This window comes from Trachypithecus francoisi, unplaced genomic scaffold (genome assembly GCF_009764315.1).
Source record: "Trachypithecus francoisi isolate TF-2019V2 unplaced genomic scaffold, Tfra_2.0 Lachesis_group2, whole genome shotgun sequence".
NCBI lineage: Eukaryota > Metazoa > Chordata > Mammalia > Primates > Cercopithecidae > Trachypithecus > Trachypithecus francoisi.
Window position 1 is genome coordinate 67860840 of NW_022681465.1, and position 17246 is coordinate 67878085.

General features: G+C 40.5%; 1 protein-coding gene and 1 pseudogene across 1 annotated transcript in view; one reads left to right on the plus strand and one right to left on the minus strand.

The window, feature by feature from the left end:
- Positions 1–17246, plus strand: part of SLC45A2 (solute carrier family 45 member 2) — a 49705-nt gene that overhangs the window by 20341 nt on the left and 12118 nt on the right. The window contains exon 3 of the mRNA XM_033179310.1: positions 10965–11290. Coding sequence (XP_033035201.1) covers positions 10965–11290 — 326 coding nt within the window. The remainder of the gene's footprint in view (positions 1–10964; positions 11291–17246) is intronic.
- Positions 1738–3835, minus strand: LOC117065001 (annotated as a pseudogene).

The following is a 17246-nucleotide window of genomic DNA, read 5'->3' on the forward strand; positions in this document are numbered from 1 at the left end:
CTGACATTTTTTGGGATTTTCTAGAGAAAAGATTGTACTGGCTCCTAGGGAGACATTTAATTCCTTTAGCTTCTGTCTTTCATATTTAAAGGCAACTGTACCCTCCTCCATCCCCAGCATATGTGGTAGCCATGGTAGGTCTGTTGGGTCCACCCACATCTTCTTACCACACAGATCCTTCACTGCTGGGTGCCCCTGAGGCTGTGGAATCCAGTGAGCTAACAGAGTGGTTCTCACCAGGGAAGGCTGGAAATTCTTTTGTACCCAGGGAGTCTAACCAAGCATATTTTTGCTGCTCGAACCCAAGACTTTGCTGTTCTTAGCAGTGGGCTTTCTTGCTTGGCGGGAGGCTGGGATCAGGCATGACAGGAAAGGCCAGCCCTGTTCAGCTCCTGTTTCCTCCTATTCACTGCAGAGTAGCCTCAGCATTTCTGAACTTTCGTTCATTCACAGGCTTGCAAATCTCTACACCATGTTAGTTACTAACCGCCTTGCAAGGGTCACAGGCACAGCACAAGGAACCCTCTAAAGGGTTTAATCTAACCTAAAGAGATGAAACACCAAACGTTTATATTCACTTGATTTCCACTATCCCAACTACGGCTGCAAACATTTTATTTGTAATGACTCAGTGAGAAACTTGCCCCACTACATCTTTGGAAAAAGAATGGGTAACTTGTCAGGTATCAACTTCTTTTAACTTTTGTTTTTTAATACTTCAAAGTATGCAGAAAAAATGTGAACATGCAGCAAATGCTCTAAATAGCAAATGATTAAGGGCTAAGAAAAGAGTCTTAAAAATGAAATTGAAACATGGGACTCTTTGACTAAACCTTTTACACAGTGAAAAGGAGCCATTTCATGTGTGAGACTGTTTTGACCTTTTCTCATTTATGAATCATCTCTAGATGAGTGATTTTGTTTCATCAAACAAAACCTTTGAAGTTCCACCCATGGTAGACTTTCACATCTCCTCATTCAGGCAACTTGGAAAGGATGTGGCCAGGGCAGAAACCAAGGATACAGGGATTTCAGCTTGTGGATAATAAGGGTGATTTACGCAATTTAGCGTGATTGAGTCTGCAAATTGCCATCTCTTTTCCATTCAAATGTGATCAACACAACTCTCAAAGTATCTCAAAGTCAGATTAGACAAGCGGGAATCTGGAGGACCTTGTCCTCCCTCTTTCCTCTGCTCGAAAGTGCTTTCCCAGGTACCAATCGGCAACTGACTTTTGGTCTCCTTGCTTTGTTACTCTCAGTACAAACACACACCACCAGCCCTGACTCCCGTCACAGAGGTACCCATCATTACCTGACATTGTATTATCTTTTCATTTATTTATTTTTGTAGATCTGAATCAAACAGATCTTACTCAACTTTTTAGAATGAGGAAAACAAATGATATAAAATAAGTCATAAAAATGCTTTCTTATCCTACTACCGCAAACCATTTTCAATTTCTTATAAAATGCTCACCTAGCAAATATGAAAAGCGTCAACACATTCTTCTTTTGTAACTTCTGCTGCAATAAATGAGATATTAGCAAACATACAAACTTCTTCCATATCAACCGTAAAAGTTGGATTACTGAATTATTATATTAACTTGTATGATGTTACTCATATTTTTATTCATACACTTTTAATGAGATCATTGGCAATACATATATTATTTTCTTTAACTTCATTTTCACAATACGCCAACGTCTGTTATATAGCCATCAAAAAGTAAATTACACAGGTTTATAGTCCAATTTAAGCTCTAGCGTCTTAGAATCAGCCACTTTCTAACCTTTCATGAAGCCTTCCTGTTTTGCAAAACCGTGATCAGCATGAATTGCAAACATACCTGCTTCAGTACAAACATTTCTCAGGTCTCCTCCACTAAAGTCATCTGAAAACTTCACAATTGCTCATAATCAATTTCACCATGCTTTGTAATGGGACTTGCATGGATTTTCAATATTTTCAAACCTTGCTTGTTCGTTTGGCAAATCAATATGTATTTTTTTTTCTATCTAATCTTCCTGGATGCAGCAAAGCAAGATCCAGTGTATTTGGTCTGTTGGTAGCCATGAATATTTTAACTCTATGCAGAGTATCAAATCCATCCATTTGATTCAGTAACTCCATTAAAGTTATCTGAATCTCTTTGTCAGCTGAAGTACCCTTGGAAAACTGACAACCATCAATAGCATCTATTGCATCCATAAAAATGATGCACGGTGGATGGTCCCTGGCATAATTAAACATTTCTCTGATCCAATGAGCACTTTCACCAGTGTACTTGTCTACAATAGGACTAGATACAACCTTTAAGAAATTGCAGTCCTGGCCAGGCATGGTGGCTTACACCTGTAATCCCAACACTGTGGGAGGCCAAGGCAGGTGGACCTGGATACCATGGTGAAACCCCATCTCTACAGAAGATACAAAAATTAGCTGGGAAACTGGGTGTGGTGGCTCACACCTGTAATTCCAGCACTTTGGGAGGCCAAGGTGGGTGGATTACCTGAGGTCAGGAGTTCAAGACCAGCCTGGCCAACGTGGTGAAATTCTGTCTGTACTAAAAATACGAAAATTAGCCAGGCATGGGGGTGCATGCCTGTAATCCCAGCTACTCAGGAGGCTGAGGCAGGAGAATCGCTTGAACGCAGAAGGTGTAGGTTACAGTGAACCAAGATCATGCCACTGCACTCCAGCCTGGGCAACAGATGAGACTCCGTCTCAAAATAAATAAATAGGCCGGGCGCGGTGGCTCAAGCCTGTAATCCCAGCACTTTGGGAGGCCGAGACGGGCGGATCACGAGGTCAGGAGTTCGAGACCATCCTGGCTAACACGGTGAAACCCCGTCTCTACTAAAAAATACAAAAAGCTAGCCGGGCGAGGTGGCAGGCGCCTGTAGTCCCAGCTACTCGGGAGGCAGAGGCAGGAGAATGGCGTAAACCTGGGAGGCGGAGCTTGCAGTGAGCTGAGATCCGGCCACTGCACTCCAGCCTGGGCGACAGAGCGAGACTCCGTCTCAAAATAAATACATAAATAAATACATAAATAAAAATTAATTAATTAATTAAAAATTAGCTGGGTGTGATGGTGCACACCTGTGGTCTGAGCCACTCTGGAGGCTGAGGTGGGAGGATCACTTGAGCCGGGGAGGTGGAGGTTGCAGTGAGCCAAGATTGCAGTAGCGCACTCCAGCCTGGACAATAGAGTGAGACCCTGTCTCCAAAAAAAAAAAGAAAAAAGAAAAGAAAAAAATCGCAGTCCAGTTGGCTAACAATAGCTTGTGTGCCAAGAGTGTTTTTCCTGTTTATGGTGGTCCACATAACAAACAGCCTTTTGAAGGCATTATTCCTACATGCTGGAATAACTGGGTTTGTAAGTGGTAACCCCTCAATTCCCCCATCTATTCTGATAGCCCTCCAATCTCAGAATAAGAAACATCCCAGGATCCTCATGAGACATGTTATAAATCAGTGGCTCCACCTCTCTTGGTAAATATCTCATGATAGTTAGTGTAGTCCTATCCAAAGCAACTCTTGTTCCTGGCTTCAGCTACTTTTGTGAAGCTGTCGACAACAACTCTCAACATGTCTTGGTCCCTCTACAGCTTTAACAATGAATTGTTCTTCGGTTAATTGTTTAAGCACATTGCTCACAATCTGCCCAACACTTTTTAGGGCCTGCAGATCATTTTCAGACTTTTCATAGGGCTTGGTAAATTCTTTGAATTGTTCTCTTAGCTCCTTAAGATGGCCGTCCATCTCCATGCACTCCGGCAGCTTCTTGCAGTAGTCCTGAAACATCTTATCTCTAGGGTCTGCCATGATGAGAAGCGCCATTTCTTTATTGTTTGTTGTCTGTCTCTCTAACCATCATATAAACTCCTCAAGTACAAGAACATTGTGTTTCCTGTTCATTGACCACTATCTTGAATAGTGCTTGAAATATAGAAGGTGCTCAAAAACTATCGGTGGGATGGATATTCAATTTTAACATTCTCATTTTATCAATGATTAAGCTGTGTTGTTGAGAGGTAAAGTGTCTAACCCAAGGTCACACAGCTGGTTAGTGGTAGACTAGGGACAAAATCAACCAACCAACCAACGAACCAACAAGCCAGCCAACCAACCAGCTAACCAAAGATGTGGTTCATGAGTTAGTCTGGATTCCTCTAAAAGTTGAACCCCAGAGGTCTGTATACAGATGGTTTATTTGGGAAGGGATTTTAGAGAGCAAGAGCAAGGAAATGGTGGAGAGGAACAAGACAAACAATAAGCATTACAGAGCTGGCTCTGAGGAGGCTTAGGAAGGGCACCAAAGAACTCTCTATGTAGGGGATGAATGAGGGAAGATTAATCCAGTCTATACTGACTGACTAAGGGTAGTACCATGGGTTTTGTAAGCCCTGAACCCCAGCTGTTTCTGTCTTCCCTCAGGTTAGGCACCGTCTAGATGCATTTGTCCAGTGCAAACCTGGCCAAAGCTGGCTTAGATTTGGTCACTGCAGCAGCTGCTGGAGCAAGGGAGTCAGGTGAGGACCGAGAAGATTTGCAGTGGCTCACAGGGGCTGTCTGACTCAACTGATGACTTCTAGTCCTGAGCTTTTTCATTTTAGCATTTGTGCTCCGTGCTCCCTGGTCACCACTAGGAGGAGTTAAAGCATTTTGCAAAATACTTCACAGTGTGCTGAGCCATTATAACTCAGAACTGGAAATATTAGTTCTGTAGACTTTAAGAAAGCTCAAGACAGCCATAAATGGCTCCAGAACGAGACCAATTAATGCCTGACCTCCTGCACAGCCTTTTCTTCCTGGAGTTCTTACTGCCTCCATGGGGTCTGACCAGGAAATGAGGCACCTATCTTCTCTGCTCTTGGATCCCCCAAGCCTTCCAGGGGAAGGCTCCAACTCTAGCTAGGCCCATCAAGCAGGCAGCAAGACCAACACTGCCTAAGGGATTTACCAATATGTGTGCACCCATCATGAATGATCTGTCTAGCCTGGGAAGCCTGATGCTTAAAGCACATTTTCTAATGAATCTACTCTCTATGCCTTTGCAGCCTAAGGGCTTTTGGAACTCAGAAGCAAGACAAACCATTCTTATTTCTCTGCTCTGCACCGTTACGTCCTGTCCTCAAAGCAATGAGGCATCCTGGCCCAGTTTAAATGTGAAGGAAGGGCCCAGTGAGGGAAAGGGAACCAGGTTTAGAGGTAGGTGGATGGAAACAGTGAACAATATTTTAAACATATTATCTTAGCATCTTTGAAGAGAAAAGTTGCTTTGTAAGCCTAAAGAAATATCAGATCAACTTGTCTGGTCAAGCTCTTGTCTTTGACCAGAGCATATGTATCATTTTTTTTAAATTTTAATTTTAAAACTTTTAATTTTTTTAATTTTAATTGGAAACACAACACATGTATCATTTTGACTGCTTTTCCTGTACTCAGCCTCCAAGAGGGCAGAGGTCATGTCTGTCTTGCTCATTGATGTATCTCAAGTGTCTAGCACAGTTCCTGGTGAAGGTAGGTGCTCCAACAATTTCTATTGATAAACAAATGGGTCAAGGACAACACGCACACATACACACACACACACACATAGAGAGAGAGAGAGAGAGAAGAGAGAGAGAGAGAGAGAGAGAGAGAGAGAAGAGAGAGAGAGAGAGAGAGAGTAGCTGGTACTTATGTTAACTGTCCAGGATTTAGTATGTACCTGCTGGGAATAGGTAGGAAGCATGAACCTAATCTGATACTTTCATTGCTATTTTTTTCAACATGTAGAAAAGAATCAGAATGACTTTCTCATGAACCCCATGGGAAGATGGGAGTTCTTTAGTCTGTCCTCCTTCAGAGGAAAGTAGCAAACAGCACACAACTAGCTCTCATGACTTGAGCTGTGTCAGCCCTGGTGCTGAGCTTGCTAAGCCACACACTGATGCCTGCAGGCAGTTACAGGCAGATGGTAGGTGCAGAGTTTGATTTAGATGGACTCTCTTGGGCCGGTCGCGGTGGCTCAAGCCTGTAATCCCAGCACTTTGGGAGGCCGAGGTGGGTGGATCACGAGGTCAGGAGATCGAGACCATCCTGGCTAACACGGTGAAACCCCGTCTCTACTAAAAAAAAAAAAATACAAAAAACTAGCCGGGCGAGGTGGCGGGCGCCTGTAGTCCCAGCTGCTCTGGAGGCTGAGGCAGGAGCATGGCGTGAACCCGGGAGGCGGAGCTTGCAGTGAGCCGAGATCCGGCCACTGCACTCCAGCCTGGGCGACAGAGCGAGACTCCGTCTCAAAAAATAAAATAAAATAAAATAGATGGACTCTCTTGAGTTTCCTTTCGTCCTTTAGATCCCTCAGTACTGACAGTTTGCCAGTTTCCCATTTTACCTATCATAGTTGTGGACTAAAGAAAATTTTTTTACATATTTCTATATATTTGGACTTCTTCCATGATGTGCCATTGTTCAAGTTGCATCATTAGTTATGAAATATGACATCTGTCTTCTAAAGCCATTTATTCTCCTGAGTTTGACAATACAGCCTGGCTTTGTGAGGAAGGAGCCAGCTGGACGACTTCTGGCCCTTCTTTGTAAAAGCTCATTAGCTAATGTGGCAGCAGATGTCCTCCAAACGCTCTGGCTTATGGCTTGCCCAATAGCCTGGTGATTGATTCCAGGGGCCTCAAAGAGGCTGATTTTGGCAGCAGAGGTAAATACAGTCTGGATGTAGGTGTGGGAGGTGGTAAAATGGTAAAACTATCAGCCTTTATCATAGCGCAGACAATTAGGTTTTGTTGGGGAGATTGTCTTTGAAGATAAAACCCTTGGCTTAAGCAGAAGCAGCAAAAGAAAGGCCTTTAATGAATTCCTACAGCCCTCTACTGGCCCTCATCATATCTGAGGCAGCAGATAGATAAAGTTTAAATATTTTTTTCCATTGTCTTAATATTCTGTTAGGATAATTCCCCAGTGGCCCACTTTGCTTTCCTGGCATGTCCTCTTGTACTATTGTAACTTGCAGCTACAAGTACTTCAAAACAGTAGCTTTGGGACAAATAAGACAGATTTTCCCATATTTTTTTTTTACCCCCTTCCCTAAGATAAGAGAGTGCTAATAATTCTCTAAGTTATAGCATATGTCAAGGTTTTAAATTAACACATTAATAAAGGAACCAATGGGGAAGATATAAGACGAGTTCCCCCAGGTTCTTGCAGGAAATGTGTGTGTGTGTGTGTGTGTGTGTGTGTGTTTGTGCATGTGTGTGACTAGCAAAATAAAAAATGTTAAACTAAATATGAACCTGGTTAACCTTCTACAAGACAATAAGAGTATAACACCTCTGTAATACTTTTGGAATAATTTCCCTATCAGGCTACAAAAACCCTATTCATATCTGCAAACTACCTTAATTTTACAGGCTGCAAATCACTGTGCTTTATCAGTTATGAACTGTGGGTCAAATATCCTGTGACAACAAAGTATCATTTCTCAAGAAAGGAAAGTAGCTGGAAACTGTTGTCACCTGGCCACTCAGAGTGATGCATTAAAGTTTAAGAAGGCTGCTCTAGAGGAATATTTTAAAAATCAAGCAGTTGCAATTTTTACACTTTCCATGTTTGAGATATATTTTACTTTCTTGATACTTGCCACATGCCACAATAGGGTCAGGGGTAAGCCCAGGTCTCAGCCCTCAGAATGATCCACTAGTTCTAATCACTGGGCCTAAAATGACTAAATCTTTTCAGCGAGCTCCAGGCAGGCTGTCTTCAGCCAGTTCAGTGCAGTAGGTATCTTCTCCTCCTTCTAGGGGAGGTTCTGGAATTAGGGTTACTGTAGGAAGTCAGCAGGGAGCTCAGTTTGGGACCTGGTTCTGCCATGGTATGTGCTGGAGCTTGACATGGATTATTTGCATTAATCCTCAATAAATTCAGATGAGGAGAGGCAGCACCACCCTCGTTTCTCAGAGAAGTGCCCAAGAGCATGTGACTAGAAAGCACAAAGATGGGAATGGAAATCAGGCATGATTCCAAATCCCTTCTTCCCTCTGTGTGGTCTTCCATCACAGAACCACTAAAGCTCATAGCTTTCTGATCTAATTCTTCCAATCTCCTTTTACTTCCAAAATTTTTTAATTCATTGATATATTGAACTCTTATAACCTTCATTGCTAATGAAGAGAAATCCTGTCAGATTTACTAATAATCGACATTACCTTGATACCATTAACTAGCACCAATAATTGACTCTTCGAAACTCCTTTGTACTCTGAGTACGCAGCTCTGAGTTCTAGCTTATCATTTATTACCGTTTTGAAAGTAGCTTCTTCCATTATCTGCTTCTCCCACTTGAAACCACCTTCTGGGGAAAAAATGAGAAACTGTCCATCCTGGCTAATACGGTGAAACCCCGTCTCTACTAAAAATACAAAAACTAGCCGGGCGAGGTGGCGGGCGCCTGTAGTCCCAGCTACTCGGGAGGCTGAGGCAGGAGAATGGCGGAAACCCGGGAGGCGGAGCTTGCAGTGAGCTGAGATCCGGCCACTGCACTCCAGTCCGGGCGACAGAGCGAGACTCCGCCTCAAAAAAAAAAAAAAAAAAAAAAAAAAAAAATGAGAAACTGTGTCTTGTTTATGTTTCTATCCCCAGAAGTTAGTAGAGTCATTTACATATATTTAGAGCTCGATACATGTTTATTGAACTAAACTAAACCAGTAGACATGCAACTGCATCAGGAAACTCCCCAATTGTAGGACCCAATTGTCCAAATTAACCTCTAATATAAATCCATCATTATATGCATATCCTTATTTTTTTCCATAAAATAAAACTACCATTCCATTGCACAGTGGAGGATTTATTTCACATATCAATTCTTTCAAATGAGCAGGGGTCTTCTGCTCTACATTCTTCCAACTGAGGCAACCAGTAATGCTCAGCTGAACAAAAATTTGAAAGATAGAGGCATAAGTGATAAGAGAATTGAATGGCAGTATGAAACCCTTGATCTGTTTACAAATGATAGTTTCAAAAAAGGAATGTGTCTGTCATAGGGTTGACTTAAGTCAGGGGTTCTAAACTAAGGGCCACTTTTCAATCTCCTTCCCTCAGAGATATTTGGCAATATCTAGAGACATTTTTGTTGTCATAATGGGTTGAGGAGCAGACTTAATACATTCTTATTGGTTGATTGCCTGGCTTGACGCATGACTTCTGATACCTTCTGCATCTCCACAATTGAATAGTCATTGTCTAATAATAACCAGAGGCACCGCAAATCCCAGAACATTCTTCTGAATCAGTCATAGAGTATGGCTGTTTCAGGACCTTCTTTTTCTCTCAAATTCTGGGCACTTCACCATCATCTGTCAATTTTCTGTTTATGTATATGCTCATCACACATAACTAGATCATAAATTTCTTGCTTCCAGAGACTATATGTCTTACTTCACTGTGCCCCATGGGCCACAATTTCTTATAATTCTGCCTTAAAACACTTCAGCATTCAGGACATGCAAAGGATGCTTTATTTTTGGAATGCAATGATTAGATTGTTGATCCTCCATAAATAGTCTCTATGTTAAATTGAAACTAACCAGAATATGAAGTGACCAAAATCATCTATTCTCTCACTAACTTGAATAAACTAGGTTTCATGGTACTTGGCATTCAGGTTTGTGTTCTTGAGGTCAGGGTAACTCAAGATGTAACTTTAGATGTTTAGGATTAGAGAGGAACTCCTTTAGTTCTATTTTCTTCCTTGATTCCCTAGCTTGTGAAGATATTGTACTTATCTGAGAAATAAAATAGAGACTTCATTCATATACACACAAAAAAAGTCAAAAACAAAAATGAAAGCTGATCTGTTCAGCTAGATAAATCGTGGTTGTTAGGCATGATAGGAGTTTGATGTTTAAAGAATTTTGACAGGAGGATCAGCCCTACATAAGTTTGTGACATATGTAGAGGATATATCCGGCACTCAACTCTTTAATTCCCTTGACATCCTATAGTATGTCCACCGTCCCCTCCCCCACCATGCTATCTTCCCACCTTTATCAGAAGTCACTAACGTCTGCACCAGAAGGAACATCTGAGGAACAGTTACTACTTTGGTGCTGAGTAATTTCTTGACCATACCAGGAACACGTGTATTTTAAAACAGAAACTCAAAAAAGGAATAACTAATAATTGGATTTTAAATATTGGATAATTAGGGTGGGATAGATTCTGAGGAGCCTTTCCTCAGTATCCCTCAAGTGACACTATGTTTAAGCCTGAGAAGATAAAACAAGCACTAAAAAGACCTCAGGTTGGAGTCCTGTGAAATGAGAATAGGAGTTTTAAAAATTCATGTGTAAGCTTTTGTTCTCATTATTTCCTGTTCCCAGCTATCAACTGGGAACAAGTACCTTGAGCTCTAATAGAGGAAGAAAGACAGCTTTTGAGGGTGTTTGGCCTTTGCAAGCTTAAGTCATCCTGGGAAGCTTAATAATAGAGAAACTACAAGTCATTTAATTTTATTGCTGCCATAAATTGGTTTTCTTTGGGGCTTTTTCTGGTGAGAAATTTAAGTTCAAAAGCAGTCTAGAGAATGCACTTTGGAAAGGTCACAGTATCTCTGATGGTAGCAATACTTAGTAAGCCCTTGCTATGTGTGTGGCCCTATCCTGAACACTTTCTATTTTCAAACCATGACCCTACGAGTAGGTTACTCTTCTACTATTACCTCCATGCTCTGGGTGAGGAAGCCCAAGGTCTCAGCAAGTAAATGCTAGAGCCAAAACTTGAATCCACATTCCCTGGCTGCGTGTTTTTCAGCCTCTTGCTGTATTGCTTTTCCAATCATCTCCAGGCTGCCTCTGCTGTCTTCAGGGAATTTTCCCACCGAAGGGGAGTGTCTATGCATGAGGAAAATGAACAATAATTTGCTAAATATGCTAACACAGCTTTTCTTGCTTTCCAGGTTTCGGAGGTGCCCTGGGTTACCTTTCGGGTGCTATAGACTGGGCCCATCTGGAACTGGGAAGACTGCTGGGTACAGAATTCCAGGTCATGTTCTTCTTCTCTGCGTTGGTGCTCACTTTGTGTCTTATTGTTCATCTGTGCAGTATCTCTGAAGCCCCACTTACAGATGTTGCAAAGGGCATTCCCCCACAGCAAACCCCTCAAGACCCTCCATTGTCATCAGATGGAATGTACGAGTATGGTTCTATCGAGAAAGTTAAAAATGGTTATGTAAATCCAGAGCTGGCAATGCAGGGAGCAAAAAACAAAAATCATGCCGAACAGGTAAAGATGCAACATTTTTTTCTTTACATGGGAAAAATATTCTTGCTCTTTGTTCTCTTCTTTTTTAAAAACATTCTTTGTTTTGTGTGTTTGTTTGATGTGAAGAGTTTCATGGAGTCTAACTGAATTCCCAAATCCCCAGTAGCTATCATCTCTTGGAATTAAAATTTTATATGTCAAAGAAAAATGTCTGCATTTTCCTCTGGTCATTCTGTCTCTTACTCCTCTCAGAGCATCCAACCAAGGAAGATGAAGCCAGTTGAGAAAGGTTAGGCCTCAAGGGAAGGCTAAAATTATCCTTAGGCCAGAAGAAATATCCTCTTAGATTAGGATCATAAATTAGAAATTTTTTCCTCTAAATGGTAGCATCCTTGGGTTGGTGTCTGAGTTGGGCATATTGAATTTACCTGTCATGAGTTGACTGGATATTTTAGTTCATTTTCAGTGAACTGCACAGTGAATTCATCAGCTTAAAATCTGACATAAAACTCAACTAACTGCCAGAGAAATGAGACCACGTTCAGATGAAATGATCAGAGAAGAGACTAGAATGAAGCTGAGCAATATAATAGCTAATAATCCCATGGGATTATTTAAATTAAAATAAAAATAAAATTAGAACTTCATTTCTTCAGTTGCTTTAGCTACGTTTCAAATGTTCAAAGGCCCCATAGGCTTATAGCTAAAATATAGGACAGTGCAGATGTAAGACATTCTCATCATTGTAGAAAGTTCTATTGGACAACACAGAGGAAGTAATTGCATTTTCCCTCAAGCTAAAATTGAATGCTAAAACCTCAGGGATATAGAACAAAGGATTCCTTGATTGACAAAAGGTTGTAGAAGACTTAAGTTCAATTCTTGGTTCCTCTAGCTGCTGACCTGTGTTATTCATTCAATGAATCACAAATAACTACTTGCTATAGGGTAACCTAAAGATTAAGAGCGCAGTGCTTAAATTCTGGCTATACCATCTCTGGATTGCATGACTTTGGGCACTTACATTTCTGTTAAATGAGAAAATGATTTAATCTACCTACAAGGGTTTTGTGCAGGTTGCAGGGGCTAATCCATGTAAAGTTACTTATAGTGTTTGCTACCACATAGTAAGCTGTTGGGTTTAGGTCTTGTTATTATGACCCTGACAGAACACTGAGTGCTTTAAACACAAACAGGGAACACAAATCTGGACTCCAACAACTTTCAGATAAGCTCAGTAAATCTCACCTTCCTGTGAGGTCAGCTTCTCTTGTTGGCTTGGCCAGTCTATTTTCTAGGATTGTTAGGATGTTCAACTAAGATAAAGCATGCAAAGACACTTTTTCAAACTTCACATAAGTATATCAACACATTATAATCATTATTCATTTAACAAACAGCTTGGGGTACTGAGTATGTGCAAAGCACTGTACTAGATATTTGGGGACCATAAAACTGACAAATGTCCAGTCTATATGCCCAGGAATTTACAGCCTAACAGGTGGCATAAGTCGTTTGTATCATGACTCATAATCCATGATAGAACATGGTAAATGCTATAGAAACAATGTATCAGTTCAGATCTTTTAAAAAGGCACCAAGATAGGATTTGACATGTAAGAGATTCATTGGAGAAAACAGCATGAAAGATAAAGTGGAGAAAGTAGAAATAGGAAGGGAAAGTCTTCTTATCTTGATGCAAGTCAAATACCTGTGAAAGGAGAAAGGAAAGGAAAGAGGATAGGGTAGGAAGCCTCTCAGATGCAGTGAAGTTCCAAGAAAGCTTCACCCAGGCCAAATGGGAGTCCTCCAGCCAAAGTTGCTCCTTAGAGGAGTCCCAACTCTTGTAGGAACAGGCTAACACTAATACCCCCCGTCTTGCTTAGTCACTATCTGGGAACAGCCAGGAAAAGGGTGACCTTGGCAGGAACAGGTACAGGAACAGAGTTCCTTGGCAGGAACAGGAGCAATGGATCCAGAGAGGCAGCATTTGGAGCTGTCGATCAACTGTGTTTTCTCCAGTAGGTGACCCAAATGGCACATTTCCAAGGTGGCCACAAATGGCATAATAACAACTGCTTTTAGTTTTAAAGAGGGAAGGATTGTGCCTAAATAAATGGAGAAAGGCGTCATGGAGGTGATCACCCCTGAGTTCTACCTTGAATGTTAGTTAGGATTTGAATAGAGATTTTGGGGGAAAAATAATTCTGACAGAAGAGCATCAGCAAAGCCACAGATATAAAAAAAAAAAAAAATTTTAAGAGTGAAGCATATTTGCAGAAAGTATAAGTGGTACTGTAGATCATAGAGTTTGTAACTTTGGAACTAAAGTTAGGAAAGCAAATTGGAGACAGATTTTGGATGCTTTTGAATGCCAGCATAAGAACTAAAATTTTATTAGGTAGATGATGGAGGTCCATCAAAACTAGTGGGGCAGAGGACTCACTGATGTTAGCTTTTTTTTTTTTTTTTGGTTAGTTTTTTGTTTTTGATATTAATCTGGCTGCTGACTACAGGGAATAAAGAGGAGGGTGTATTTGGGTGAACAATAAGATTTCTTGGAATGAGTTGCACTGTGTGCATGGTTCATTCACTTGTACATTATTTTATTTATTCAATAGTTATTAGTTACCCCTGCCAGACCCAATGCTGAGCATCAGAAGACTGTAGTGAACACCAGAGCCCTTGTTCTACCCCATGGAGTTGTCACCTAGCAAAGCGTGCCTATGTGTTATTTTGCTTTCTTAATCAAAGTTTAATTTTTGAGTAATCTTAGATTTACAAAAAAGTTGCAGATAGTAGAGAGAGTTCCTATCTATGCTTTACCAGCTTCTCTCTTATGTTAACGTCATGTACATTTGTTACATTTGTTAAAACTAAGAAGTTAACACTGCTTCAGTACTGTTAGGTAAACAGCAGATTTATTTGAATTTCACCGTTTTTCTACTAATGTCCTTTTTTTAAAAAAAAAAATTTCATAGGTTATTGGGGAACAGGTGGTGGTTGATTACATGAGTAAGTTCTTTAGTGGTGATTTGTGAGATTTTGGTGCACCCATCACCTGAGCAGTACACACTGCACCCAATTTGTAGTCTTTTATCCCTCATCCCCTTTCCACCCTTACTCCCTGAGTCCCCAACATCCATTGTGTCACTCTTATGCCTTTGCATCCTCATAGCTTAGCTCCCACTTATGACTAAGAACATACAATGTTTGGTTTTCCATTCCTGAGTTACTTCACTTAGAATAATATTCTTCAATCTCATCTAGGTCACTGTGAATGCCATTAATTCATTCCTTTTATGGCTGAGTACGATTCCATCATATATATAAAAAATACTTGCGCACTCATGTTTACAGCAGCACAGTTCGCAATTGCAAAAACGTGGAACCAACCTAAATGCCCATCAGTCAAAAAGTGAATAAAAAACTGTGAGAGATATATATGTGTATATATGTGTGTGTGTGTGTGTGGATATATACACATATATATGTATGTCACAAGAATGGCAATAATAAAAAAAAAAGATGTTGACGTGGATGCAGTGAACAGGGGACACTTCTACACTGCTGGTGGGGATGTAAACTTGTACAACCACTATGGAAAACAGTGTGGCGATTCCTTAAAGAACTGAAAGGTATCTTATTGTGGTTTTGATTTGCATTTCTCTGATGGCCATCTCACATCAGTTAGAATGGCAATCATTAAAAAGTCAGGAAACAACAGGTGCTGGAGAGGATATGGAGAAATAGAAACACTTGTACACTGTTGGTGGGACTGTAAACTAGTTCAGCCATTGTGGAGGACAGTGTGGCATTTCCTCAAGGATCTAGAACTAGAAATACCATTTGACACTGCCATCCCATCCCATTACTGGTTATATACCCAAAGGATTACAAATCATGCTCTATAAAAACACATGCACACGTATGTTTATTGCGGCACTATCCACAATAGCAAAGACTTGGAACAACCCAAATGCCCATCAGTGATAGCCTGGATAAAGAAAATGTGGCACATATACACCATGAATACTATGCAGTCATAAAAAAGGATGAGTTCATGTACTTCGCAGGGACATGGATGAAGCTGGAAACCATCATTCTCAGCAAACTATCGCAAGAACAGAAAACCAAACACCGCATGTTCTCACCTGGGAATTGAACAATGAGAACACTTGGACACAGGAAGGGGAACATCACACACCAGGGCCTGTTGTGGGGTGGGGGGAGGGGGGAGGGATAGCATTAGGAGATATACCTAATGTAAATGTCGAGTTAATGGGTGCAGCACACCAGCATGGCACACATATACATATGTAACAAACCTGCACGTTGTGAACATGTACCCTAGAACTTAAAGTACAATAAAAAAAGAAAAAATAAAAGAACTGAAAGTAGAACTACCATTTGATCCAGCTATCCCATTCCTGGGTAATATCCTTTTTCTGATCCAATCTAGGATACCACATTACATTTAGCTAAGTGGTTTACAAAACTAAAAACTGTACTTTATTTTAATGGTATTTTAAGGATTTTTTTTTTTTTTTGCTACTTATAGTCAGTAGAAAATCTCATTTTTTTGTATTCAGTTATGTATATGAATAAAAGCAATACATCTTAGCTCTTAATTATAAAATTCTGTAAGTAGTTCTTCCTTGAGATCAAGTGCTTCCTCCAGTATTGTTTACTCTGTTCATTTGCTTAACATTTTTCCAAAATAAATGCAAAAGTAAACTTCAACACTGCTTATGTTTGAATTGGCAACATGGTTGAGTATGATCTGCTGAAAGAAGGCCTCATTCTATCAATGTGACTGCCTTGGAGTTGAGTTGCCACAGCACATCAACCTGCCTCTCCCCATGCCACTTGATAGGAGAATGCAGTTGAAGAGAGTAATCTATTCATCTGACTCCAACAGTAGCTCCTATTTTAGGATGAGTGCAGTGTTTTCCATAACTATAAGAGTGCAAGGAGGAACTATGAGGTCATTGGAATAAAGCCTTCATTTTGCCTCGATCACACAAGTAGATAAAATATGAGATTTTAGGTCTCCTAATGCCTGGATGCAACCCTCTTTCCCGACACCAGGCTGCCTGGTGGATAATACCTATACTCGTTGCCCTTCCTTCACCAACAAACCAGAACTCTAAGATTCCTAGTTGGATTGGAGCCCTTTGTGCATTTATGCAGGACAGCCAAAGAATCATGGAATATCTATATGATAAAATTCATGCAGTCATTAAAAATGTATGTTTCTGAAGATTTAATAAAAATATATCAGGTAAAATATACATTACATACACAAAACAATCTTTATTTTGGGAGAAAACAAAGCTGCAGACATAGAGGAAAAATGGAAAGGAAATATACCAAAAATGGAAAGTCTGGATGATAGGCTCACAGGAAGCTTTAATTTTCTATTTTTAAATTCTGCAATACATCCAAAATTTCTATAATAGATAAAAAATAAGGAAAAAAGTAATCAAATAATGTGAAAGCAAAAATTTTAAAATAATGTGGTGGTTTGGGGAACAAGATGGGGTTTTACTAAAGGTAAGTATATACTTGATAACAGATAACACCTTGATAGATTATCTGCCTCTTTGATGTCCCCTTAGATAGACTGGGACTCCCCCTCCAAGAGTTGCATAGGCAAGAGTTGTCTCATCCACTCAGAGGCTGCTGTGAGGATCAAATGAAATCAACTGAGTGGAAGCCTTTTGAAAGGCATGGAACTCCCACACGAATACAAAAATAAATACAACAGATACAATGAACTTTCTAGTAGGGGCCACATAAAAAATTTTGTAGGCTCTGAATGATTTCGTTATTTGGTTTAAAAAACAAATTGAGACCAGTGCAGTGGCTCATTCCTATAGTCCCAGCAACTCATGAGGCCAAAGTGGGAGGATCCATTGAGCCCAAGTGTTTGATGCTGCAGTGAGCTGTGATCATGCTGCTGCACACTTGTTGG